The 27,500-nt window shown below is 44.2% G+C and overlaps 1 protein-coding gene across 2 annotated transcripts in view; it reads left to right on the top strand.

Annotated features, from left to right (window-relative positions):
- The window catches only part of SH3RF3 (SH3 domain containing ring finger 3), a 251,446-nt gene extending 224,164 nt beyond the window's left edge, over positions 1 to 27,282 (top strand). For both annotated transcript variants that reach the window (XM_074560610.1, XM_074560620.1), the window contains exons 9-10: positions 13,643 to 13,980; positions 24,008 to 27,282. In XM_074560610.1, the coding sequence (XP_074416711.1) occupies positions 13,643 to 13,980; positions 24,008 to 24,176 (507 nt within the window). In that variant the 3' untranslated portion in view covers positions 24,177 to 27,282. The remainder of the gene's footprint in view (positions 1 to 13,642; positions 13,981 to 24,007) is intronic.
- Positions 27,283 to 27,500: the final 218 nt, after the last annotated feature.

The raw sequence follows: 27,500 nt of genomic DNA on the forward strand, positions 1-27,500 counted from the left end.
AAATTCATTCAGTGCTTCCCATCGGCAGGCAGGTGTTCAGCCATCTCCAAGAATGCAGGGCTTCATCACACGTAATGGTTACTATGGAAGACAAGCACCATCACTCCGAGTGTCCCCCCCCTTCCTCCTTCTTCCTCCACATTTTATTGCTGAGCGCAATGTCATATGGTGTGGGCTATCCCTGTGGTCAGCTGGGGTCAGCTGTCCCCCCTGTGTCCCCTCCCAACTTCTTGTGCACCTCCAACCTGCTTGCTGGCAGGGCAGCATGAGAAACAGAAAATGCCTTGACGCTGTGCAAGCACAGCTCAGTAACAACTGAAACAGGGATGTGTCATCAACACTCTTTTCGTCACAAATCCAAAACATAGCACTATATCAGCAACTGCAAGGAAAATTAACTCTATCCCAGCTAAAACCCGTACACCTTCCAACTGCTTGCAGACTTAGTCAGCTCAGTGCCTGTTGCTGGTTTTAGAAGTGCACTTTCTAGCTCACCTACCAAGTAATTAATAAAAAGATTGACTAGCACGGAGATTAAGACAAGCCCTGTTGGTACCTGCTTGAAATGTTCTCCCAGTTTCTCAGAAAGTCATTAACTGGAACACATTGCAAAGCAACTGGTAGCATTTGGTTGTCTGTCTGCAGTTTAAGTTCTTGCATGTATGCTGCTGAGTTAAAAAAGAGGGAGAGTGCAAGATTGGAACACCCACATTGCTCAAACACACACATTGCTGTCCTACAGGAAGAAGCTGAAAGAACAAACTTGTGCAAGATATTCATCATATTGCCTGCTCTACTGTGACAAGATTGTCAGATACAGCAAAATCATCATAGTACAGAAGCTAGAAGTCATGATTGCTTAACTAATGGACTACTAATTCTGTTATCTTCATAGACAGAGACATTCCAATCAACCATGATCAAATTGAAGATGAGACAATTCTAAGTCAATGTTTACCCATACTGTTTTGCTAAAATGAATATAAGAAAGGCTGTCAGTCTTTCTGTACCGACCATCAGTTGATCAGCCGCTACGGTCAAGGGGAATTTTTCTTGCACTGTTATCTGACTTGTGTAGAGGGTTTTTCGTCTTCATCTATGGTAGGCAGGCTCAGAGATAGACTATTATGACAAAGCTGTCATATCTACTCTAATGCAGTAGTGATTTTATCTTTATATAATTTCCATCATTTTCAGATGTGAGGTGTATGTGACCAACATCTTCACAGAGGCATTTTTAGTTTGTGTGTTAAAATTGAACATTTCTTGCGGTTAGTTGGCAGGATCCACCGTTTATTTCAGGTCACACTGGCCTCATGCATCAGTCAACTACTAAGCAGAGTAAATAGGAATATACTGTATATGTGTTGTCATTACTAATTATTTCTGCAGTAGTCACACATGAAAACACCAACCAGATGTCACTTCCTCATTGCATAGCACGCTCCAGACAAGCAACAAATTCATGTCCAGAAAGCTGTTGAAGTTACAGATGTGATTATGTGTGTAACCCATGTGAGATGCGGCTCACTGGCTGCACCACTGGAATTATTGTACTACCAGCTTTGGCATAAAGCATGTCTTTGGACATCTTGGGTTACCCAAATCAGCACAAGCCTGGCAAACTACAGCAGGGCAGGTTTAGATTAGACATTGGGAAGAAGTTCTTTACAATGAGGGTGGTGAGACACTGGCACAGGTTGCCCAGAGAGGTGGTGGAGGACCCATCCCTGGAGACACTCAAGGCCAGGCTTGATGAGTCTCTGAGCAACCTGATCTAGTTAAAGATGTCCCTGCTTACTGCAGGGGGGTTGGACTAGATGACCTTTAAAGGTCCCTTCCAACCCAACACATTCTATGATTCTATGATTTGAGCTAATGTGTTTTGTCTCACAGTTGGGGTAGGATGAGGAAATAGAGAACATTGGCTTAGGTGGCACATGTGACAGGTTGTAATTAGTTAAATCAGTGCAACTCAATTGCATTTAATTATACGGTCATACCTGCAGGTCATGTGTCAGGGAAGAGGAGGATAAAATAGACAAAGGAAGGGACGATAGAATGGAGGGATAGGATTGCAATGTAAAATCAGGCTTAGTGCAAAATGAAAAAAAGCCACAGTGCTATTGACTCCCCTTCTCTGCTTATACCTTAGTTGTTCCTTTTGTTTAGCTCTGTTTTTCATTGATGATGCTTCTTACTCAGCTCTTTAATTTAAGAAACGGCAATTTTATACTCCTGAAGACCTGACTTCAGTATAAGGGTACTGGAAGCTTTTTGTAGAAAATGGTCTTTGATCGCTCTGTTTTTATTTTTTAAGTAACAAAAAGATGAAACTAGGAGAAAAGGTGAAATACAATTTTTGCTGAAGAGAGGATGCTCTTATTACAAATGCTGCCAGGGCTTGAGCAGCTTCTCGCAAGCCTTTTTCTATTGCAAAGCTTACTAGTAATTACAAGCCAATTGTTCTGACATTTGGAAAGCTACAGTGCCTTGGTCACTTTGTCAAAGAAATTGTCATTTACATGCCTGGGCATTCCACTGACACTGACAGCCACTTAGTCTGCAATCCTTTAAAATGATTCTGGGATTGTTTCCTCATGTTTTAAAGAGCATACATGACCAATTGTTCCCTATAAGAGAAAAGGACTTCAGCCACCTCTGCGTGTCCCAGGAGTAATTCACAGGGCATTGCTTGGAAAATAGTAGGACTAAAAATGCCTGTAGCACAGCTGACAGGGGAGGTTGCAGAAACCTCAGCTGCTTTGCCTGCGAAGCTTATGCACCGTAATAATTGATCGCGCCTCAGTGGACCGGACAACAGCTCTGTCCCTGTGCGGTGCTGCCAGGTGCAGTGAGGCCTGCAATGCTCATGGGTACAGAGCACATGGGACTCCCTGCACTCCCACAGACACCGGGAGGCTGAGCTTCCCCAGAAATAATCCGCCAGCTTGAGCACATTGGTATTTCTCTTCTTGATGCTAATAAAGTATCACTTGCCCTGTTTGAGACACGCTGTCATGAGGGCAGGAGGGAGCAGGGGCAAGACCTGATTTTTTTAATGCATGAAATACATCAGGAATCATTTTTTGAATGCTCAGAATTGATGCTGAGGGAGCTGCCAAAACTGAAGAGCAGCCTTCAGAGAGAGGGAAATTTTCACACTCGTGACTTTGATGGCATCAAGGACCTGCTTCTACAACGTCAGACTATCTGAGAACTGGCAGGGCCCCTCTCATTCCCTCCCCTCACCCAGTCCAGGCTGCCCCAGCGGCAGTGCGAAGCCCAGCTAATTTTCAGAAATATGTGGCCTGAGCAAGAGGAGCTTCTGCGCCTAGTACACGCAAATCCTGGCAATTTTTCATTGTCCACAGGCTGCCCTTTTTCTCTTCCATGGGGAATTGATTTTAAGAGAAGAATATACCTCCTGTGATGCCTGAATTTTCCACAAGCAATCTTCCCTCTGAGTGCAGGCCAGCCCAATACTGTTTAGTTTGTTGGAAGTGCTGAAATTACAGCCTGAGGTGGCACAGCTGCTGGAACAATATCAACCAACTGGGAATAGATACATCAGCAACAAGGGACAAGATGACCTCCACTGTTCCAAACATTTTACCCACATGTTTCTGCTTTCCATAAAAATACAAGTCTCAGTTGCCTGTCATTTAATAAGATTACAAAGCAAGACCAAGCAATTTTAACTGTTTGCTTCTGAAATTAAATTCATCCCTAGTGAATGGGGAGAGCCAGAGCTAACTACGTGTAAGATTAGAGTATGTCAAAGCACATCCTGACTTCTGTCATTGATTCTCTTTCATTCAGGTGTTCAATGAGTGAGCTTGCTCTGGCTTTCTGCAAAATGTGAGTGTTGCTCCCGGTGCTCCCCAGGACCAATAAATCTTTTTCACTTCGTTATGAGAGACAAAGAGCAGCAAGCTAACCAGTCAGACAAAATCATCTTATTTAAAAACACTAATTCTAAGCAGTTTGTCTAGCAGTTAATGTATTTATACATCTTTTTCTCATTTCAGAATCCTCTGCTGTCAGTGAAGCTGTGATAGATTCTCCTCTAGTTTGACTAAATGAACCTAAAGTTTCAGAAGGATGCTCATACTCTGTCCAGCTGTTTTGCTTAAATCCTCTGAAAAGTACAGTTAGTCTACTACAGTTGCCTAAATCATCTAGTCATGTTTGATTTATATTAAAACAAAAGTTTAACATTTGCTGCATTTCAGTTTAGGGTAGCTCTTTAAAATGCGGTGCATTATGTAGAAGACCCCCATGGTGGCTCCAAGGAAGCCCTTAGGACGTACAAAGGCAGTGCAATGCCAGATTAGGAAGCAATCTGGGCTCCAGGAAGCAGTAGGGCCTTGTCAGCCCCATCACCAGTACTTTGTGGCTCTTGGTGCAGAGTGAGCACTGCAGCCCTTGATCTCGGATGTTTTGCACCGCAGAGTTGGAGCTGAGGAATCCAAATAGCAGTTGCAGGGCTGTGAAAGTGCTCTGGGGTTGCAGTTCCCAACCTTTTGTGTCTCTTCCTTGGCTGACACTGCATCCTGCCGGCTGCCTTTTGCCCTCTCTCAGACCCCTGCAGCTGAGGAAGTCTCTGAACAGCTGATTTCCCAAAGCTAGGAGGGCACAGGGGAGAGCTCATTCCTGGCTTTGTCCTGTTTCCTATACTTTTGCCCAAATAGCTAATTTTTTTATCATAGTAATCATTCTCACTGTTTTTATGATCTCTACGTAGTGAGGTGGAGTCACCCTGTGTATGCTGTAAGCACTGTTTCATTTACCTGTTGGGACTTCCTGAAGCAGAGGTTGGATACATACCACTATTTTAATAGCCCTTGCTAGATCTGTTCTCCATTAGTTTGTTTAATCCCCTTTGAACCTGTTCATACTTTTGGCTTCCACAATACCGTGCGCATTAAGGCTCCATTTAATTATGTGTTGTGTGAAAAAGAGCTTCCTATTTTTTACTTTCAACCATTTGTCTGATAATCTCATTAGGTTCACCCTAATTCCTGTATTGTGGGAAATAACCGATCTGTTCCCAAGTTACCTTCTCTGTGCAGGCAGGGATTTTGTAAGCCACTATCATATTTCCTGTCAGTTGTCTGCTTTCCAAGTGGGCATCTCCAATGTACAGGAGTTGTTACACACTTCTCATGGTCCATGCTGCCCTTCTCTATGCTGTACATACTTCTGCAATATCCTATTCCAGCTGTGGTGTCCAGAACAAGACACAGCGTTCAGGAAGGTAGGCATGGCAGGGCTTCCCGCAGGGCTGTTTTCTGCAGATATTTTTTTACCTCTTTCTCTAGATTATTCTTAGCAATTCCCAATCTTCCTTTTTGCCTTTTTGACACTGCTGAGCATCAGGTTTTCAGAGTGATTCCCTTTCTGTGTGAAAGTAGGCAGTCTAGAGTGAGTAGTAGCATGGGAATTCTTGGGATTTGTAGTCCCAGAGCGCACACTGCATTCACTTTTTGTCCAGTTTCACAAGGCATTAACATCACTCCATTCCACTGTAAGAGAAGATCAGGTTCGTGACCACCTGAGGAACATGAGCATACAGAAGTCTATGGCACCTGATGAGATTCATCTCAGAGTCCTGAGGGAACTGGCTGAGGTAGTTGCCAAGCCACTCTCTGTGATATTTGAAAAGTCATGGCACTCAGGTGAAGTCCCTGGTGACTGGAAAAAGGGAAACATCGCACCCAGTTTTAAAAAGGGTAGAAAGGAGGACCCTGGGAACTACCGCGCTGTCAGCCTCACCTCTGTGCCTGGGAAGATCATGGAACAGATCCTCCTAGAAGCTATGCTAAGGCACATGGAGGACAGGGAGGTGATTCCAGATAGCCAAGCATGGTTTCGCCAAGGGCAAGTCCTGCCTGACCAGCCTAGTGGCCTTGTATGGTGGAGTGACTGCATCAGTGGATAAGCGAAGAGCTACAGATGTTGTCTATCTGGACTTCTGCAAGGCCTTTGACATGGTCCCCACAACATCCTTCTCGCTAAGTTGGAGAGATATGGATTTCATGGGTGGACTGTTTGGTGGATGAGGAATTGGTTGGATGGTGGCATCCAGAGGGTGGTGGTCAATGGCTCAATGTCCAGATGGAGATCAGTGAAAACTGGTGTCCCTCAGAGGTCCACATTGGGACCAGTACTGTTCAATATCTTCATCAATGACTGGGATCGAGTGCACCCTCAGCAAGTTTGCAGAGGACACCAAGCTGAGTAGTGCTGTTGACATGCGTGAGGGATGGATGCCATCCAGAGGGACCTGGACAAGCTTGAGAAGTGGGCCTGTGTGAACTTCATGAAGTTCAACAAGGCCAAGTCCTTGGGATTTGGGTTCTTTGGCTGGGTTGGGGCAACACCTGGTATCAATACAGGCTGGGGGATGAAGGGATTGAGAGCAGCCCTGTGGAGAAGGACTTGGGGGTACTGGTACATGGAAAGCTGGACAGGAGCTAATATTGTGTGCTCACACAACCATATCCTGGGCTGCATCAAAAGAAGCATGTCCAGCAGGTCGAGAGAGGTGATTCTGCCCCTCTACTCCGCTCTGGTGAGACCCCACCTGGAGTACTGCATCCAGGTCTGGAGTCCTCAGCTCAGGAAACACATCTACCTGCTGGAGCAGGTCCAGAGGAGGACCACAAAAATGGTCAGAAGGATGGAACACCATTGCAAGGGGGTTGGACTAGATGACCTTTAAAAGTCCATTCCAACCCAATCTATTGTATGATTCTATTCTATGATTCAAATTTTTTGCTGAGTATGGAGGTGTATTGTCTTTAAGGCTCTTGATTTCTACTTGAATTCATAATTCCCATTTAATATGGGGGTAGAATTAAGTGCCTAGAAAACGGGATTCACAAAATCTGACAAGCAGAACAGGTATTTAAGCCGGCAGGAGATACTAGTACGGGAAGGGTGGCTTCGATCTTGTTTTTTCACTCTGAGGAAGCTATCTGCTTCCACTTGGGATTCACAGCATGTGCCTAGCTCTGCAGGGTGCCAAGGTTTCCTTCCAGAAATAGAGCATGAGGATTTCTTATACAACTGAGCAGGAACTCTTGTTCATGCTTGGGCATCCCACATGTGAAGCACTTGCATGAAACTGTTTGATTGAGTTTTCTCCCGAAATGAGATGGCAGACAACATTCCCCAGGGGCAGTATGTATGCTTTACGTCTTTCTGTATAGGCTATGCCCGGGAGTAGGAGAGTGGATCAGAGAAGGGGAGATCTCAATGCTTTTTGCATTCCCTTATTTGTTGTAGGACAATCAAAATCCTGGTTGATCGCTGAGTGAAGAAGGAAGCTGAATGTCATTATGTTCAAGGATATCATGCGTACTCCCTTCTTTTGTGTCCCCAGAGAGGTTGCTCACACTTCAAAAGAAGAGATAGACTAAAATCAGAACTAAACCACATCCATCTGAGCTTAGTTTTAGAGATAGTGGCTGCTTGGAAATAACTGGAAATGTTGCCATGGGCTTCATGAGAGCCATGGTTTCATCACATTCTTTGGTGTTGTCCTTGCATTTCACTTTATCAGTACACAATTTCAAGTTACTTCATCACAGCAGTAGTTTTCAGTTCCCCAGTGCTTTGTTTCAGCTAAAAAATATCACTGAAAACTGTCATTTGGGGCATGCAGTAAGTTGCGTATCTTAACAACTTTCCATCCTTTTCATAACCATCACCTATTCCCTGCATACCAGACCAGGAACAGCAATGAAATACAAAACTATCCATCCATCAGCTTCTCCCTCCATCGAACACAGAAAAAAGATAGTATCAGTGTAGCAGATCATCTGTCCCTCATTTCATCGTTAATCCTGTTAGTGTTTCTTTTACCTTCTGCCTGATATGAATTCAGCAGCCTCCAAGAAGCTCACCAATACCTGAGACTCTCTGCTTCCACTTCAGGTTTTTTTTCTCTTTGAGCTAGCCTTTAACTTTGCTCCAGTGTTTGAAAGATCTAATATTCTGTCTAAATTGAATATTCAAATATATTTTTAGATTCCCTCTTTATCTCTTTCAGGAGTCTCTAGAGCCTTGCATCCGCCTCAGTTCAACAAAAGCACGTGATGAAGTGCCTATGTGCTTTGCTGTACTGGGACCCGAACACTAATTTCTTCTTCTCAGTTTTGTTTTCAGAACATTTGAAATTCCCAATCAGGTCTAGCTGCAAGAGATTTTACTTATTTTCTCCTGGCTTTAATACTGGGTATCTTCAAATTAGTGACCATAAGTCTAACATGTTTGTGCATGCATGTATGCATGTTACTATCGCTGGGATTTAAAGCTGATGATACTATGATCCTAAAATCCTTTTTGCTCCTGGCATGTAACTTGTATACTGAGGTTACAATAATAGCCTTCTGTCCAGAAGCAGTTGTCTCCATGAAAAACTAAATCTTTGGCAAGTATTTCCATACAATACACGATACAAAACTAGTCTCCCTAAAATCAGAAGTAATTGTGTAGTAAGTAATTACTGTTGTCTTGTTCAGTATGTCATCTATGCCTCATGAGAAATAGTGGCAAACTGCAAATGATAAATCCATATCCTAAGACATCCCAGACATGAAGCTTTCCTTTGAGACGATGCGGGGTGGGGGTTGTTCTTTTTAAATAATTATCAAAATCTCAAGTCAAATAATTTTACAGATTTTAAAAACCCAAACAGCGCTTTTCCTAAAAGACATAATCCAAAATACCACCTGCTTTTTCAATGTGGGCATCAATCACCAGTAGCCAAGTTGGAATCAGAATAAAAATGCACTGTTCTCCAGACACTAGCTTAAATTTACTGAAACAAGTATTGACCAAGTTAAACAAGAAAGAAAAGTGGTAGTTTGGGGGTACTGACTGATAGATGAGTTACTCATTTGTTCTGTAGGGCTCAGGGCAGCATTTAAACAGTTTTGTTTCTCTTTCCTTCATTTGTAAATGAAACCTTTTTTCTCCCTCTGGCTCTCTTATCTATTGATGTAGCTGGGGTTGCATGAGAAATTACCTAATTTCAGTGGCTGGAGCCAGTTTTTATATCAGCCTCAGTAAAATTTCCTCGTTTATTTAATGAGCCTGGATAGGTAGGAAATTAAGTATTAGGAGCTGCAGATGAAGAAAACTAAGCCAGAAGTTTCTGTTTATTAGGGTGGGTAAAAAAAAAAAAAAAAAGGAAGATCTGTATTAATATAGCCAGTACGTATAATTGGTATTTGGATTATGGCATGATTATTACTTTGCAGACAAGGAACTCTGTTATCACTCAGTCATCAACGAAGTAGCTGCATTCTGTGCTCATCTCATCTCTGAAGCTGAAAGAAGAGCTAGTTATTATCTTCAAGTAGGGTTATTAATGAGGGGAAAAATCATCCCCAATTACTGTGAAGCAAAATATTTCAACATTTACATATCTGAGGCTTTAATTTTGATCTAGTCCTTCATGAGTTCTTAAGCTCAGGCTGTATTCACTTTTCCAAATGTTCCCACAGCAACTTATCGAGGGGAACTTGCACCTGTCCAAGTGCCGGCTGCCCCAGGTGTATGCTTTAGGGTCACAGAAATGCTGCCAATGCCTTCCTTGTGCTGCCAGAGACTGTTTCCCACTGAGATTCCTTCGTGCAACACCGTAGGAATGGAGGCTCAAGCGTAGGCTTCACTAGAGAAGTAAGAAATTCTGACCTGCCTATACAGTCTGTGTTCACAGTCCTTTTTTTCTTAACTAGAAACAGTCTGGGATTTATTTGAAAGAGCTAGTTTCACGCTTTTGCTTTTTTTTTTTTTGAACAAGATCTTGATCCTTGTGAAATTGATGGTTTGGAAGTTTTGACTCTGAACCTCCTAGAATAAAACCTGAGCAACACAAAGGTGATGGTTTAAATTCAGTTAAACCTGTGGGCAGTAACCAGGAGATGGGAGAAGTGCTGTCCATACTGTGAATCCGTCCATCCACACAGATGTGAGGGTTTGACCTTGGCAGGTTCAGGAGGTAGGAACATCAAACACGGTTTGCAATCAATTGGAAATATAGCTACTAGACAAAGAAAACTCAATAATTACACAGCTGTTTCAGTAGATTACAGATTTCCTAGAAAACAATAAAACAGCCATCTGTGAATGGAGAAAGTAAATCATCTTTTTTTTCATTCAAAAGCTTAATTCCTGAAAGTCATCAGATTTCTCTAAACTTCTTGTCTCTCTTCAAAATCCACAGAGTCTGTAACCAATCAGTGTGGATTTCTCTACAGCATTTATGCCCATTAATGCTTTGTTGATTTACAGTGAAACTGATGAAGAAAGGACTGTCTTGGACAGCCATATAAATATTAAATTAATTTCTTATGAAGGATGACTGCTATTACACTAAATATTAAATGAATTCATAATACTTGGACATTTGCGATAAATCACTGCTGGGAACGCATACTAACATCCCATTCCAAATCTTTTCTTCTTTTTAATATTAAAGCCGTGGAAAAGGACCGGTTGCTTTCAAGGAAATGTACAGCTTTGTAACACTGCGGTCATTAACGAATTCCCACGGCACAAGGACGTTTTAACTTATTCCCATTTTACAGACGGGGGGAGGAGGCATGAAAGGGTTTAGGTTGAACTGCTGATCACAGGAGGTTCAAACCCAATCTGTTTCTCCTGAGAAACATCACAGTAAATTATCAGCTCCTGACAGCCCTTGTTTTGCTTGAAGAGCTCTGAGCACCATCGGCAGAGGATCTGGCAACGTGATACCAGAAGGCTGGGTGCATTTGCCAGAGTCAAAGGGAGAAAGAGCTGGATGTCATGTCTAATCTCCAGACACCCCAAGTGGTTAGTATCAGTTCACCTCTAAATATCTTGCCCAAGGCCACGGTGGGAAGGATGGGACTCCTCAGGTTTTGACTAACAGGACGAGACTTGGCAGCTGAAGTAAGTCAGCTTCTTTCTGTAGAGAACATAGATCTCAGCCTCAGAAGTTTAGTAAAATTCTCAGTGGACTAAGACGGGCTAAAAATCAATTCTTCATTTTTCCTTTTGTTAAAGTAGAACAAAGGGTACATCAGCAAGTTCATTACAGCTCTCTGTTATCTGAGGGACAGTAGCTTGAGTGTTGAAATTTACGCCAGGGCTAACCGCGTAGAGTGGAAGCCGTTCTTGTAAACAAAATTGAATGACTGGCAGACTCATCTGCTTTTTAACGTGCAGATGGGTGTGAATATATGCATCTCCTCCTTTCCAAAGATTTTTGCTTCTATGCCTTAAATGGTCTAAGTCACACAAGGTTTTTCTAATGAAAATTTGCCAAGGTGTTTAAATTAGAAGCAAAAATTAGAAAAGCTGCTACCACATAGGAATATTAATTGTTCATTATACAGGGCTTTAGTTCACATAGTTACTTTGCATGTGCAAAGCTGCCAATTAAAGAGGCTCGAAGTGCTCACTGCTGCACAATAGCCGTTTCTCCAGAGCCCCACAATGGCTATTGTATTCTGTCACTGACCTTTAGACACCTTCAAACGCATATTGACACAGTATGCTGGGATCATTAGAGCTATTGTTTCAGTGCTAGGGAAAGGAGAGTTTTGCAATTTCATGAAGAGCTTTAAAATTTGATATAATGATGACAGCAGTGATATTTCTTAATTAGAGAGTGAAAGAAACACTAAAGTATTTTTCTGGTGCTTCAGGTGAATTCCAGCATGCACGCCTACCATAGATCCCACAAAAGTCCCTTCTCATCCTGGAAAGAAGATGTTTATCAGGGGTCTTTGGTCTGCCTTTCTATTGTTGCCAGGGGAATTTATTTAGTATTTTTGACCTGATGGTGCCATATGGCCGGCCTCCCTGAGCTTCATGGATTCTGCCTGGATGAACATCTTGGCAGGATGGATCTTTTCACCCTGTAAGTGACAAATGCCCTTTTAAACAGAGCGTATGGTTGGAGCCGGTGGTATGCAGGAGACTGGGATCTGGAAGTGTAGTTCAGACTCTACTCTTCAAAAATCGGTGGACTTGTCTCTGTGTTAACAACTATGCTTCATTTTAACTCTTCCATGGCTTAACATCTAAGGTATTTCTGTTTTCTTACAAATCCGTGACAGCTAAAGAGTGCAAACAAGAATTTTGGGAGCAGGGATATCAGATACTCCAAGTACATTTATTGTAGTAAATCCAAATATCTTCTAAGAGCTTGTATTTATTTTATCGTAGTCCTCCTATTCTTTAAAGCTGCTTTGAGAAATTACTTCAGTAGTCAGCACATAAAAGGCATCATTTTAAACCTTGCATGGGACATTTTGTCTACAGAGAATAAATAAATTACTGGCTTGTATTTCTAAAGAGTGTTCCTGCTTGAAGATAGAGAAAGAGTTTCTGTTCCATAAGTATTACAGTTGCTGGGTTCATTTTTATCCCCTGGGATCCTATTATAGAACAAATTATCAGATATAGCTAAACTTCACAGCCCTCAGTCTCTGAAGATAGTCTTGGGTAATGGGTTGTGCTTCTGACAGAAGAAGAAGAAATCTAACAGACCTTTCGCAAAACTTCTCATGTCATTAAAAAAAATGGAAAATTTACTGCACAGCATTGCTGGTTGCAGCTCTAGCCTAGCGGTGTGGAGCGTATACTGGAGGATGGCTAGTTTCTGCACACAATCCCTCTACCCAAAACACTTTCTAGCTGAAGGACGTAATATTTAGTATTTGTGTGTGCTTGAGGTAAACGTGCAGCAGGATTTCTCACACTGCTATAAAACCTACAAGGTCAGATGTGTTTATTCGGCAGTGCAAGCTGAACGTTTTGGGTATTTTTTTCACATTAATCAAAAGGGTGCTGTTATCTTGTTTTCATTCCTCTGTATCAGAAACACTTGGAGAACTTTGAAACCTCCCATGCGCTGCCACTGCAATTGTGAAGCGTGAATTTTGTGGTCTGTCTTCAAACATCAAGGTGATAGCCTTTCCTTAACACATGAGGGGAAGAGACGCGAATAGCTGCAGCTCTGTGATGCGGGATGTGAAGGAGAGCACGCGCTGGAAAGCGCTATTAAACCTCTGTCTTATGCCTCCGTTTTCCCTACAGTAAATCTGCATCAGGTAGTAATTGAGGCAGTAATGATTGAGCGCTTCTCTTGCAATGGGCTGGGATCTGAAATCTCTCCTCAGTCCTTTTGCTTCCCAGCTGAGGTTTTTAGCCATAGGGGCCGATTTGTTACTTTTGGGTACTCTCTCTGTTGAGGGACAAGATTCTCCTGGAAGAGAGAAAGCAGCAATTTGATTTCTGCCTTCTCTACATGGGAAGTTTGTACCTTTGCTGTCCCACTGTAACTGCAATATTTCTTTCAAAAGGCACATGATCACTGCCTGGGTGGATTTGAAAATGGAGATAGTCATTGCAGTATGTTAGGTCCTTACTCTGCTGAACGAGTTGAATCCCTGTTGGACGGGGAGGGATTTTCATAGGATCTTTATTACTGAAAGCTCAAGTTCTACATGGATCCACCTCTAGTCGTGGCAGTTTTGAGAGGTTCCCTTCTACACACATTGAGATTTTCCAAAAGAAAAACAAAGGGAGTTGGTATGTCTGCTCACTGCCCATATTTCGTTTGGTTCCTTTGCAGAAGGAGAAGAAGAGCGGGCTGCTGAAACTTCTAGCAGGAGCATCAACAAAAAAGAAGTCACGCTCCCCACCGTCCGTGTCCCCCACACACGACCCCCAGGCAGCCATCGAAGGAGTCCTGCAAGGGGCAGTGGGACCCGAGCTCTCCTCCCTCTCCAGCCACGGCAGGGCCGGCTCATGCCCTATCGAGAGTGAAATGCAGGGAGCCATGGGGCTGGAGCCTCTGCACAGGAAAACAGGCTCCTTGGATTTGAATTTTTCCATCCCTTCTCCTGCCAGGCAGCCCCTCTCTTCCATGGCAGCTATTCGGCCAGAGCCCAAGCCTTTGCCCCGGGAAAGGTAAGCTGTGTATCTCCTGTGGTTGCCTGCATCCTCAGGGAGCATTTGGAGGAGGGCTGCAAGGGTTGCTCAAGGGTTGTCACAGTTTTGCTGCTCTGTGGATTGACTGTAGGTGTCTCAGCTGTCTTTTAGAAAGACAGGGCTTACATGCATCTGCCCATTGAAAATCGTTTGACACACAGTGCAGGTTTAATGTTCATTGATTAAAAAAGTGGTGAGCAGCACCTGTCCATGACGCCGTACAGCCCTGGTCTAAATATGGAGGACAGCAGTGCTTTCTCAGCCCAAAGGGTGTAAAAGCTGTTGGCAAAGGCGACTTTTTAAGTGGGATCCCTGTGTTTTAATAAACTTATGGAGTTGTCATGTGGCGTTTCCTGCCTGGGGGCAACAGGGGTGATGTGTTTGCTCATCAAGGCCCTTTCTGGCCTGTTCTGCAATATCAAAGACTGTTTCAAATTCTCCTTGTTTAGGATACTTACAGGTAGTGCCATCTTCAGTGACCTGTTACCAAGAATGCAGCTCGTTTCTAAAGAGGAATGTACCAGTGATTCTGGAGTTCATTTCAGCAGCCTGCTCTGCACCTTGGTACTGTAGAGTAACTGACCTTGGAAACCCAAAAGAGTAGAGTAGGAACAGCAAAATACAAAACCAGGTGGAGAGAGAGATAACTGACTAGAAACAAGGGTAAAGAAAAGAGCTCGGTCTCTATGTGCAGTCGTCTTGGCTTCAGGTAAATATTTTCTACAAGACTGCAGTTTGAGGTCTGGGAAGGGAACAGATAATGCACTGATATGATGCTATTGAAATGCTTTCCACTCAAAAAGTGATTGAGGAGAACATGTTTTTTACAAAAGCATCAAAGAGTTTTCAGAAAGCAGTCTAGGGAACTCTCTGGAGTTGATATTTAAAACAATTTTGAAACAACAGTAAAGTTCCAGAAGTTTGGAAGAAACTGTTTTTGTCTGAGTATATGAATGAGGCTGAAGGGCAAGCCACCTGACCCCAAATCCAGTTGGGATCATGGAGAAGATGATGCAGGGCATAATAAGGGATACTACAGGACAGTTCATACCTTACACGGTGTTTTACTGAATTCGGGTTGAAATTTGGTTGGGAAGGTAATAATGACACTGTAACATATTTAAACTTTTATAAAGCGTCTGGTTTGTTACCATAAAATGTTTTCCTGAGTAAACTGTACACATCTGACACAGCAGACACTAAGTGGTTTGAAAACCGATTCGCTGGCATCAAACCTAACTCTAAATCAGAAATCCCTAGAAAATGATCGTGTATGTATTTGGTGTAGGCCAACAAGAGTTGGGTCTTGGACCTGCACTGTCCAGCATAAAAACTTTGCTGTTGCAGAACGGAGGACTGAAGTAGGAGGTAGGTGATGAAGGGTGCAGACCCATTGCTACAAAGCTAATTCAACACATTGGTAAGGAGAACACAGAGTAACAGCGTATTTCAGAGGAGCCAAATCTGAGGCAAAGTGGAGTGGCCTCAGAGAAGCATCAGAAGAATGATGGAAGATTTAAAACAATATACTTGCAGTGAGTGATACAGGGAGCTCTGGTATACCTGGTAAAGAGCAGGTTTACGAATGGCTTGGTAGCAGTCTGTAAGAAACTGCAGACAGACAGACATGGGAATTTTTTTACTCTAGATTGGGCATTTTGTCTGAAAGAGATGCTGTTGTTCAAGCGCAGCTATTTGACTTGAGGCAGAAATAAATACAGGCAAGTCCTTCAGCATTGTAATGAAGGCAGTGAGAGCAGACTATCACAGTAGTCTCTTGTCCTTAAAATCCATGAAAAAGCAATTTAGTAAAAGGAGTGAAAAACCAATCCCTATTTAGGCGCACTTAATTTGGTCTACATCAGTTTAGATTAATGCTATAAGAAAAGCTAAATCAATATAAACCAGATTTTGCACCAGTGTAACTAAATCAGTGGAATGCTGCACCTTTAGTTAAATGTGGCTATGGAAAGAAGCTGGGAACAACATCCCCTGACAACTTCAGAGCTGGCTGTTGAGTTGCTGCTCTCAAACCTTTGCCGTAGAGAAGTCCAGACGCATTATTTAAGATGCCAGGGCTAGTCCTATATCCTGCAAATTTGTCAGATCACCTCAGGATGGTCCAGACAATGAAACATTTAATTGATGACAATTTTAAGTGGCAGAATAAAACCAGAGGAACATGGGTTAGCTGCATCTGCTCAGGCATGCTGGAAATCAGGAGAAAATAAGATTTAGACCGTTAAAACTGAGCACATACTTCCAATTGCAGTATATGGTGGTAAGGAACTTACTCTGATTTTAAGCATTTTAATTCCTGAGTCTTAAATCCGAAAATAAGCTATAATTGAAGTAACCCTAATTATACACAGCAGGCAAGATTCTCTAATTGATTTATGAATTAACTTCCATATCATTGGTGTATCTGCATTCCTTAACCGATCATATGGGTTTTTTCATGCCCGTAATGGGAAATATTAATTACCTTCATGCACTAGGAAGGATAATGCTTCGTCCTGGAATAATCTGAGCAGATACATTAAACACTTGTCTCCTAGAAATTCATCCCACATCCATCTGTGCTCATTAAATCATCAAATTGCTCAGAAGTACCAAATTATATTTTTTTTAAAACAAATTACGGTTTTCAAACCACTTGTTCTTTTCACATCTGGCAATGGAGGAACTCACATTCAACGTCACTCAGCTCCATATTTTGCTTGTTTGCATTTTGGTGCATTTCATCCACACAGTAGGAGCAATTCTTTGAGAAAGAAAAGGGAGGAGAGGGAAAAAAAGGTTAGATAAACAGATTCAGATGCTGGATGAAATTTTAAAAAGCTGCAAAGCATTTCAGTGCACTTAGCTGTACTTGGCTTTCTGTCTCCCAACGCCCATCTGCGCGCACAGAGACAGAGCCCTGAAAGGTTGGAAGAAGTAGCACATTCCTTAATATTTACGGCATTCGACATGAGGCTCGCGCAGGCAGCAGAGCACCGCTACTTCTCCCATGGAGGCTGGCTTACAGCTCCAGCGCTCGCCACATCCAGGCAACTCGTCAAGCCCGAGCGGTCGTGCCACTAGCCATATTGGAGGTGCATTAAAAGGCTCTGACTGCTCGCAGCTCGACGCTTGCGATTTAAGGGAAGTGCCTATTCCGCTGCCTGACAGCGCAGCCCTTCGTGGGAGTTGCAGCCAGTCAGAAGGAAGGTGAAGTGAGCTTCGCCCTCTCGGAGATGCTGCTAATGTTTATGCTCTCGTTCATTTTTTGAGATGAACGCCTCCCCTCGCACAGGGAGAGCGAGGAAAACAATTATTTTATCTTATCCTACTTGATATTCCAAAACCTGGTTATGGAGGGCTGGATTAGAAAGGAAATTGCTTCTAGCTCTCTTGTCATTTAGCCTTGATACTTAACTGGCTTGCTGGGATAGTCACTGCCCATCTCTGGCTTCTGGGTGTAGTTTCCCACTATTGGTTTATAAAACCACCTTCCTTCAGCTGCTCTCTGCCATAAAGCATCCAGCAGTTTGAGCAGCAGAGCAGAGAAATTTCCCGGGTGGTGTCCATGTCACTTTATGTTGCAGTGATTGACTGTCAAGTGACTACCCCATCAGGCTGCATGTGCCCCACATGCTCTTTTCCACCTACCACTCCATTCAGTTTCTGCTGGTGCAGGAAACAGGACCAGTACAGGGATGCACCGTGGTCAGGCAGAGCCTGGGCCGCAGTCTTGCCCGCATCCCACCGGCGCTGTCGGCTCATGTGGGAGAGGGGTGTGCTGTCTGCCTAGCAGCGCCAAAGCAAAATACTTTCCTTGCCACCCCCTTCAAGAAAATATGACCATACATTAGGCAAAACAGGAGAGCTGAGCGTGCATGTGTGTGTGTGCGTGAGTCATGTTCCCCTCGCTGCCTGGCACTGTTCCCAGATGCAAACCTGAGTAAAACACGTCACGCATTGTTGACTCTTTTATAGTAACTGGCACTAATTCTGCCATGTTATATTCTGATAAAGCGGTCGCATCCAGACTCACTGTCACGACTGGCATATCAGTGCTGTGTTTCTATGGTTTTCGTGGAGCCTTCAAGCAAGTTGCAACCACAACAGTGCTGCAGAATAAGATGGGAGCAGTGAGTTTGACTTTTAAAATAGACCCCTCCATGTTTCCATGTATCCTTTCTGCAAATCACTGCCACGTTAGAAATTGAGCTCCCAATTCAAGGAAGCGTTCAAGCATGTGCTTAACGCCCATTGACTTCAATCTTTCTGTGCATGTATATCTTCTTTGCCAAAAGGGAAAGCAAAGAAAGGGTGGTTGTTTTTTTTCTTTCCTGGAAAGTGATACTAGAGAAATGACCCCAGGAGTAGGTTCTGACTGAACAGTGGCATGTATGCGCACGGTTAAGTGCTTCTCTGACTAGGGATACCTGCCTTAGGACTGAGAAATACCGTCTCAGAAACTGAATCCTGCAATATTTCCAGCAGAAGGGTAGAAGATCCAACTGAGATTTGTTCTTCTAAGCCTGCTGATTCAGACACCATAATACAGTGAAGCGGGTTCTGGCTTGTAGTGTGCAGAGGCACTTTGCAGGTCTCTGCAGTCTGCCAGTAAAAGGATGGAAAAACAGAGCTTCACTGATAGTAAGTTCACTGGGCTACGTCCCTCATTTTCACTGATTATCTTTCCCACACAAAACTAACTGTGTATCCCTAACACACAAGTGACCAGTCGCAGGACTGGACTCCTGAAACCTGTCCTGAGCGCGTGATACCTTGACAAACCGAAACCTGCATTAAGCATCCGAACTCAAGCACTCTAAATGGGACCGGATTGGAGGTCAGCCCTGCAGACCTAATTTGCCTCACTGTACATCTGGGGTTTTTTTAAGTTCCTCTAGCTCCATTAGTGTCCTGGATGCACACATTTACTCACTGAGCAGATACTCAGTATTTTGGGGTTTTTTTCCTCGGTATCCAGGCCTGAGCCCAGCCCTTAATTACTGATCAGTTCTGATCAATACTCTTCAGTGCCTGTCTGTGCACGCTGACAGAGAGCCTGCATGAGTAATTTAGACCAGACAACTGACTCCTACGCAGCGAGAGTGCATGAGATGAGTCTCACTCTGTGGAAAGTGCAGCACGAGGCTTTGCAGCTGGAGGAGTCAGAGAAGCCACTTTGCCCACACCTGCGCTACTCAGTGAGTTTCGCTGTGGTCACTCACTAGACATCCTCCAACCTCTGTGAAAAACTGGGTGGCTTTGTCAGCCACACATCTCTTCCATGTCACAGCCTTGACTCACGTCCAGAGCAGGACATCTTGTACACTAAACGAGGCAGGCATCTTATGGGAAAAATCGTATGCAATCATGTAATGAAAAATTATGTTGCACACAAGCAATAGTGAAGTCATGGGCAATTTTAGTTGCCTGTTTCAGATTCATGGGTGTGAAACATTTCTGTTCTGTTAAGGTAGTGGATGTCTTTATGCATCTACATACATGACATTCTTAGTCAGTTTGCTCTTTTAAAGGAAATAAACCCAAAACTTCCGTCACGTAACATCTATTTAAGGTTAGGAGTCTTAGCTGCACTTTGCAGATGTCAGCAGCAGTAGTAAAGTGAGAACTGGGTGGGAGAGGTGTTTGTTTTGATTGCAAGGATGAGTGCTGTGAAGACATGGGACGGTGGGATTGCCAGGTCTTTGCTGACAGCAGAGGGACAGGGCTGATGGACCCATTCCTGTCTGTCAGTGAGATCATTGTTGCCAGGGTCCCCGTCCTACCCTCAGTCCCAGTGCCACCCTCTACCCATTCAGTCTCCTGCCCCACCAGACATCATGTCCCAGCCCCAGGCCCCCTCCCACCCAGGCTTTTTGCTCTCCCAGACTCAGCTCAGCACAGCTGCCCTCCCCAGCAGCCATACCCACACCTTCTGTCAGGGCTTCTAGTTTTCATCATGCTCCCATTTCTCCCTCAGCTCCCAGTTTTCTCCCCTCAGCCTCTCTCTGCCTCCACCCTCTCCTTCCCCTTACTCTCCAGCTCCCTGAGGTTTCCCTGCCCATGCAAACCCCATCCCCTGTCCTTGCTGATACTTCTCCCAGCCTTTGTCTTGGGCATGTATTTTGTCTTGGGTACCAAGGATCCTCCCTAGGCCACTGTCTAACCCAGCCAGTCCCCTCCAGGAATGAAGTGCCCACCCCAAGGATGCCACAGCAACCAGCAGCGGGGAAGTCCAACATCAAGTCTGTGCCCTGAGATAAGTCTGTGCCTGTTGCTGGGAAAGGAAGAGAAATGTAACCTCTGAGATCCTGCAGAGCTAGGACATTTCAGAGCATGAATCATCAGAGATTTTACCTTCATTTCTCATACAAGCCTCTACTAAGCATGTGCCATTTTGGGGTGGTTTGAATGCTTTTAACCTGGCTGAGCACAGGTGATTTTCTGAAGGAACACCATCCTTGATAGACCAGCAGGGCCACAGGACAGGTCTTTGCTCCTAAGTATGGGAACCCAAGAGCAGTTTGTGGAAGCCCCCACCCAGGTCCTGCTGGTGCCGCAAAACCCCTCATCTTATTCCTGGAGTTGATGAGACCATTTGGGACGAATGTGGGACCCTCAGTCTGACACAGTCAGCTGCTGTGGAGAGTTTGGGCTAAAATGGTTAACATTTGGCAGAATTACAACTATCTGAAAGTACGATTTACAACAGAAGATACCAAACATTGTTAATAATAGGCAGAGGTGGTTGCCACACTTGTCATCACAATTGTTGCCCAGCTAATTAGCCTTTTTAAAAGATTGTAATTTAGAAGTGTAATGTGACACAGACAAAATTGAGATCACTCTGAGATCCATCTAAAATGCCAGGAAGCAGTTTGGTGTAAGAAAACCTACAGTTTTATAGTAGCTTCTCAAAGAAGGGACAAAAGGGGAAATGAAAAGGAGAGATATAAATAGAAGTCTACAGGACTGCCTTTTTGGGAGTGAGGGAGGATGTCTGGGAGAAGGGATCTTTTCTGCCAAAAAAATATGGCTAATATATGTATTTGTAGTTCAGTTCCAGAGGATAAACTAGGCTGAGATGCCACCTGGAGGTCTGGAGGGGCGGCACAGCAGCGGTGCCGTGCTGCTGCCCGCTGCAGCGCTCCCCGGCCTGCCTCTCCCAGGCCCTGCCTCAAAAGCCTCTCAAGGGAACAAGCATGAGCATCTTTTTCCATCTCTCACGGAGGATTTCTTAGCCGATTTGCAAGGTCTTTCGTATCTAAGATTTCGTTATTCTATCAAAAACACTTTGGTGCTCTCCTATACGGTACCGTGGTTAATTAAATTTAAACCGTAGCATTTGGGGTTTCCTTAAATGGGAAAAAGTACTTCATTTGGTAATGCAGCAACTGAGATTTGTTTTTCTAAATCTCTAAGGAGATGCTGTGTGATAAAAGGGCTGAGATGCCCTTTTATGACAATGGGCACATTCCTGTTGAGCGTGGTCACCTCCCTCCTCATGTGAACCATTTAGGGACTAGCAGCTCCTCACTCCTAGGATGTAGTCTGGCTTTAAAAGGATGGCTCTGTGCTTAGGGTATGACACAAGGTGCCGGCAGTCCCAGTCGGATCTTTGAGGCAACCCTGCCCAAGACACCACCTTTTTCTTTGTTTCTGTTTCCTTGACCTGCCAAAAGGGCCCGCAAGTGCCTCTGCACCACCCGGCTGCCCTTGAGGTCCAACCCTCTTCTTTCTCAAAGCCTCTTCAGATCCTGGTCCAGAGCTCCAATGCTCTGTGATTGTGCATAGAGTTGCGAGATCTGAAACTTGGCATCATCTTAGCTACAATTGTTCCACTCTGATAATTTAATTAATCAACGCTGCAGCAGAGTCTTTGAAATAATGTGTGCATTCATTTGCATAATGGCTGTAATTGGCAAAGCTTCATAATATAAGTGTAGCAGTTCCACAGATGATAGCGTGATAGACCATATTCCTGCAGCCAGCCAGCAGCACACGTTTCAACCTCTGTTATTTGCTTTTTCACAGAGGAAGGAAGTGACAACTAGATTTATTGACTGAAGGACAGAGAGGATCGGCAGATTTTTGATGGCACTTGAATACATATATTTCCTACATGACTCTGGTGCTGTGTCAAGATAAAAAGGCTGTAGTCAGGTTTTAGAGTAGAATGCTTTTCCAGGTAACAGGATGATTGGCTGTGGAGGTGTCCAAACATAGAGCCAAAGCTCGTATTTTCACTGTGGAGTCCCCAGTTTCAGAACCTCACCACGTACCTGAGCAACATCTGCAAGGAAAATTAGTGACCGCCAGTGAAGAATCCCTTGCTTTGGTACCATCTCACTGGGAATAGCCCCAGGGAGTGCTCCAGAGCCTTCAGTGCTCATTGAACTCAGTCCTCGAGGACAGGGTATTATTTTAAATAAATACTCGCCTTGTAACAAACATGACTGGGGCATCAATGGCCATGCAGTGGTTGTGGAAATATTAATCCTCAGGAGATGGGCTTTAAGTAATCAATTGGCATCTTTTAACTATCTTACTATATTCATTACTTTGCAATTAGCAAGACAGTTATTGATTGTTAACCAAATGCCAGATGACTGTGAAAGTACGTGTGCTGAAGAAAAGAACCAGTGCAGCAGAAATATATTCCCTGCTCTGCACACACAAGTCCACTGATGTAAAGGGGCCCAGTCTGTGCCCTCAGGAGGACGCTTGCTGATAAGCCTGAGTGTAGAACAGCCGCGTCAGGATCAGACCCATCATTACTTCATTAAAATGAAGTGACACTTGAAAGCTAAGTTCCCGGAGCGCCCTGTAAATGATTCAGGACAGGAGCTCCCTCTTGGTTTGGAGGGTACTTCTGAAGTCATTTGATACCCCTCCGTTTTAGCTTCCCTTCCCCTGGTTTGAGGGACCCAAAGTACGTTCCCAAGACACATAATAAGATGAAAAATGTGAACTGCTTCAGCTAACCTCTGATGATATCACAGGCAGTTGGTGGGAGCACTGCAACCCCCATTTTTGGATGGAGCAGATGCAGTGCTGAATGCGACACGTTACGGCAGAGGCAGATGCAGCACTGGGAGAAAGCAGGAGAGTCCCTGGCACAGGCTCAGCACACGTCTGGGAGCAGGGACTGCCGCAAGTAGTCCCAGCTTCTGACAATATCTTTGACAATATCTTTCTGACAATATCGTTTTCATGGTCTGGTTCCTGAGTACATCCCCGTCAAGTCTCCGGTCAATCTGGCCAGAGATTTCCCCATCATACTGAGTTTTAGTAGAAAACGTAGGTGTATCAGATACAGCCATTTTGTAATGTAACTTACTGATGTTTCCAAAGGTATTTCTCCTCAAGATTTCTGGTTCACAAGAAGGCAGGGAGGGAGAGGCAAGATGATTGTTTCTGACTCGACGTGCAGACAGTTTTTTAATAAATAGAAGCTTCCCATATCCTGAAGTTTGTCCTGTACAGGCTGTGAGCTAGCGGGAGGCTCTGGGGCCACCCCCGAGGAACCTGCCAAGCACTGGGTGCAGGAAGGGAGGAGGAAACCTGCCTCCCTTTTCTTTCCCAGAGCAGGCTGACGTGATGCAGAGTTTCGGGCGGCTGCCAGCACTGACACATCATTAGCACTCTGGGGGAAAGGAGCCTGAAAGCAGGGCTGGCTTCTAGGTCTGGCTTTACAGGTCAGCACCAGAAATCGGGAAAGGACCTCAGTAGTCAACGGCGGCTTGCAGGTGTCACCCTGGGGAACCACTAAGGTGCCCTCTGTGGGATTTCGGGGGGGGTGATTACCTTCCTGACAACCAACCTGTCTGCTTACACAGCCCTTCACATTCAGGGGAGCATCCATGAAGGTGGGGGCTCAGGCCAATGTAAAACCAGTCAAATGTCTGGCCCAGTAGAGTCTGCCGGACGCATGGTCCCAGGCTGCTCCCGTCAGGCACAGGCTTAACTGCTGTCTGAGCAGATCTTTGTGGTTTTGTCTCCAAAGGTATCGCGCTGTCGTCCCATACCCGCCGCAGAGCGAGGCCGAGATCGAACTGAAGGAAGGTGACATTGTGTTTGTGCACAAGAAACGGGAGGACGGCTGGTACAAAGGGACGTTGCAGAGGAACGGCAGGACGGGACTCTTCCCGGGGAGCTTTGTCGAGAGCTTCTGAAGATGGCTCGCCGCTCTCGCAACTGGAGGAGCTTTCAGGGGAAACTGCATAGCACAAGAAAAGACAGCAAAGGGAAACTGGACTGATAACCACTGCCATTTTTATTTCCAAAGACTCCCCCCAGGCCCTTCAGTCTACAGCTCTGGAGACGCAGTGTCCCGCTGTGCTCCTGAGACCACGTGCGGTGCATACAGTGGTATGCTGAAGTAGTGCCTTCCACCTGGAATCACAGACTGAAAGGACGCCCATCTGGACTGTACGTAACCTAAACTCTGGCTGTTAACCCTTTGTGTAAATTATAGAGAAGATATCTTTAAAAAAAAAATAAGAGGAAAGTTGTTATATTGCTGTAACTTATTTGTCAGAGCTGCAGTGTTCTTATTACTGGCCTATGCAAGATGGATTTGAGAGTCAAGGAGGTGTGCTAGGAAGCTCTTAAACTGGGATTTTGTTTTTCCTGAGGGAAAAGGAGGGAGGGGGAGGGTGGAGAAAACCCCAGCTAAAGATCGGTGCATCGTCATGCAAGAAAGAATGAGGAGTCCAAAATGTTAATGTCATGCTTTCTATATACCTCAAAGATATGCTGCGCAAGTTTGTCAGTGAGTGTGTTAGTGCTCAGAGTCCCATACCATCCGGTGTCCCGGCGCTGCCGCCGGGGAGGTCCTGGAGGAAGTACAGCTCCACCATTAAACTGTGGTTATTTGAGCAGAATCCCTTTTGCCTGTCTTCTGCCCTTATTATATGCAGCATGGATTTTTGTCCTTCAGTATCACTTTCCATCGCTTTTTGTATGACGTACCTTTTTACTGTAAGAATTGCTCTACTTTATATATATTCCTACTAGATCAGACATTTCCTCTTTTTCATACATCTGGTGCTATTTTTTTTAATTGTTAAAGATTTGGTTTGGTTAAACAGAGAGGCTGCAACAAGATTTGCGTTCAACATACAAAATTAGAAACGTACCTGAAGATCAAGATCAGACTGCTTGTTCATGCTTCGTAGAGGAAAAAAGAAAAAGCCGCTTGGTCACCGATAAATATATTTAGGGGAGTGTGTCCATGCAACACACATGTGCTCGCTCTCTCCTACCTATTTAGAGTGGCTGAAGACCCATGCTGAAGCACAGCGCTCTGTCTGGAGAGTGATAATTACTCCAGAATTGGAAGTAATTCCCAGAGGAGTCGTTTTAATTGACTTTTTCATGGCAATAAGAAGAACACTGCAGGTTCTAGCACGTGCAGGGACCGTGGAGTTTTCCTCTGTCGTTGCATCACGGAGACGAGAGCTGATCTGCGACAGCTGTAATTAGTGTTATCGAAATGTGATTTCTTACTGTAGAAATGTACAGTTCAGGAGACTGTTCGATTTCTTAACATGGTCAAGCTACAATACAAACCGTATCAGGCAATATAAGCTTCCATCTACCAGGGACTTAAAGGTGCAATAAATGTAAAGCGAGGTTAGCCAGTTATTTGTATGAAGTGGAATGCGAAAAAATTCCACAATATGATTGTGAGAGTATTTAAAAGGACATCGGCTCTTGAGGAATGAAGCGTGATGAAAGGCTTTTCGTAGCTGTATCCGTACCTTGCCTTTGCCAGCGGCTGGCTGTTTGCCAAAGCCCACATGTGGTGGTTGTTTAAAAGCGTGTCGGAGGCACTGTAACCTGGAGATGATCTTATTAAAAGGAAGAGGCCCGGTGGGTGAACATCATTACTGCGTTACCAGTATTTCATATGCGAAGGTGTAAGTTTTGTTTTCATTCAAGCCGTGTATACTAGTACATATCAAAACCCATGTAAGTGAGCGTTCCTGTTTAAGTTCAGCTCCGTGACTTTGTTCTCTGTAAAATAAGTTTCTTCTTGCTGTCACATGTAACAAACCGGTTCCAGAAACACAGTCCATGGCCAAGTATAGCACCTTCAAACAGGGAGGCATCATTTTCAGGGTGTTTCTTTTTATACTTAACGTTGCCGCATTTGTTCATATTCCAGATTGTAATGAGTCAGCCACTAAAAGTTTAGTTACTGTTGAGAGGAAATCGCCTTTTTATAACCAATAAGAGACTGAAGAAATGTCTTCTGGAAAGACTTGCTTGAGACTAGAGCCATATCTGTCCATTTATTTGGTCCAGATCAGAACTGGTGTCACTGCACCTCAAACAGTAAACTGCACGGTTAGCAGGTCAGTAACGCCAAAATGCATGTTATCAATTCCAATAAAAATTCTGGGCTAGATCTGTCAGAGATGAGGAGATTTTTTCTGACAAGTTACAGTGGTTAAATCTCTCTTAAAATTCTGTTCCGTGGTTGTATTTACTACGCTCAGAAAAATGAAACAGGATGGCAGCTTGCTTGCTGCCTCTTGTGCTTAGCCAGATCTAAAACGGTTCCAGATTTCCACCTTTTCATGCTTAACTCTAACAGGACAAAAGTTGGTGTGTGAGAAGGTCAAGGAAAACAGGCAGACGTCGTGTCATGAGATCAGTGCTTTAAAATATGTTTTGCAGGGAGGATGGTGGGTTTTTTAATAGACAGCATCCCTTCCAGTCATACCTCCTGCAATGAAAAATATTGGGGGGGGTCGGGGGGTGGGGGGGAGTTCTATTTTGGTAACAGCTGTTTCTGGCCCCTGTTTATTGCTTATCATCACAGTTTGGGTTACTGAGTAATCTTCTTGGACAAATCACTCCCATGCCAGGAGCACAAGTGCAGAACTTAATACAGCTCAGTGATATGAAAACGTGACCCAGTGTCATTTGGAAAGTCCTGGACTGAGAGAGGTTCGACTCGTCCTGTGGTCTAATTTTTACCTGTCATACCAGGGAAGCGGGGAGGAGGGGACATCTGCATCTCCTACAGTGGGGGGAAAAAAAGAAAAGATTCCTTCTGGAGGCCTCAGTTTGTAAAATGCCAGGTTTGCTCTTCTAGAAATGGGTTCAAGTAATTGAACAATTCCTTTGAACTTTGCACAGCTCAGAAAATGTTTTTGTTATACATGAATGTTAACGTGATTTAGGAGATGTTGGCAGATATGAGTACAAATGAACTACAATGACTGTGTTTCTGATTCTTTAAATAAAATAAACATTAAGGCAACTTGACTGAGGTTTCTCACTCTATTAGACGGCAAAGTGAACAAGCAATGTAAATGGCTCTGAGGTTTGCAAAGAAAACAGGGAAGACCCCTCTGCAAACCCTGCTTTTTTGAGCTGACCCTACATCCTACATTTTAGGAAAGCAAACTTCCAGCTCTTCAAGAAGTTTATCAATAGAATCCCCTGGGAAGCTGCCCTCAGGGACAAGGGGCAGAACGGAGCTG

The sequence above is a fragment of the Larus michahellis genome, chromosome 1 (genome assembly GCF_964199755.1).
Source record: "Larus michahellis chromosome 1, bLarMic1.1, whole genome shotgun sequence".
Lineage (NCBI taxonomy): Eukaryota > Metazoa > Chordata > Aves > Charadriiformes > Laridae > Larus > Larus michahellis.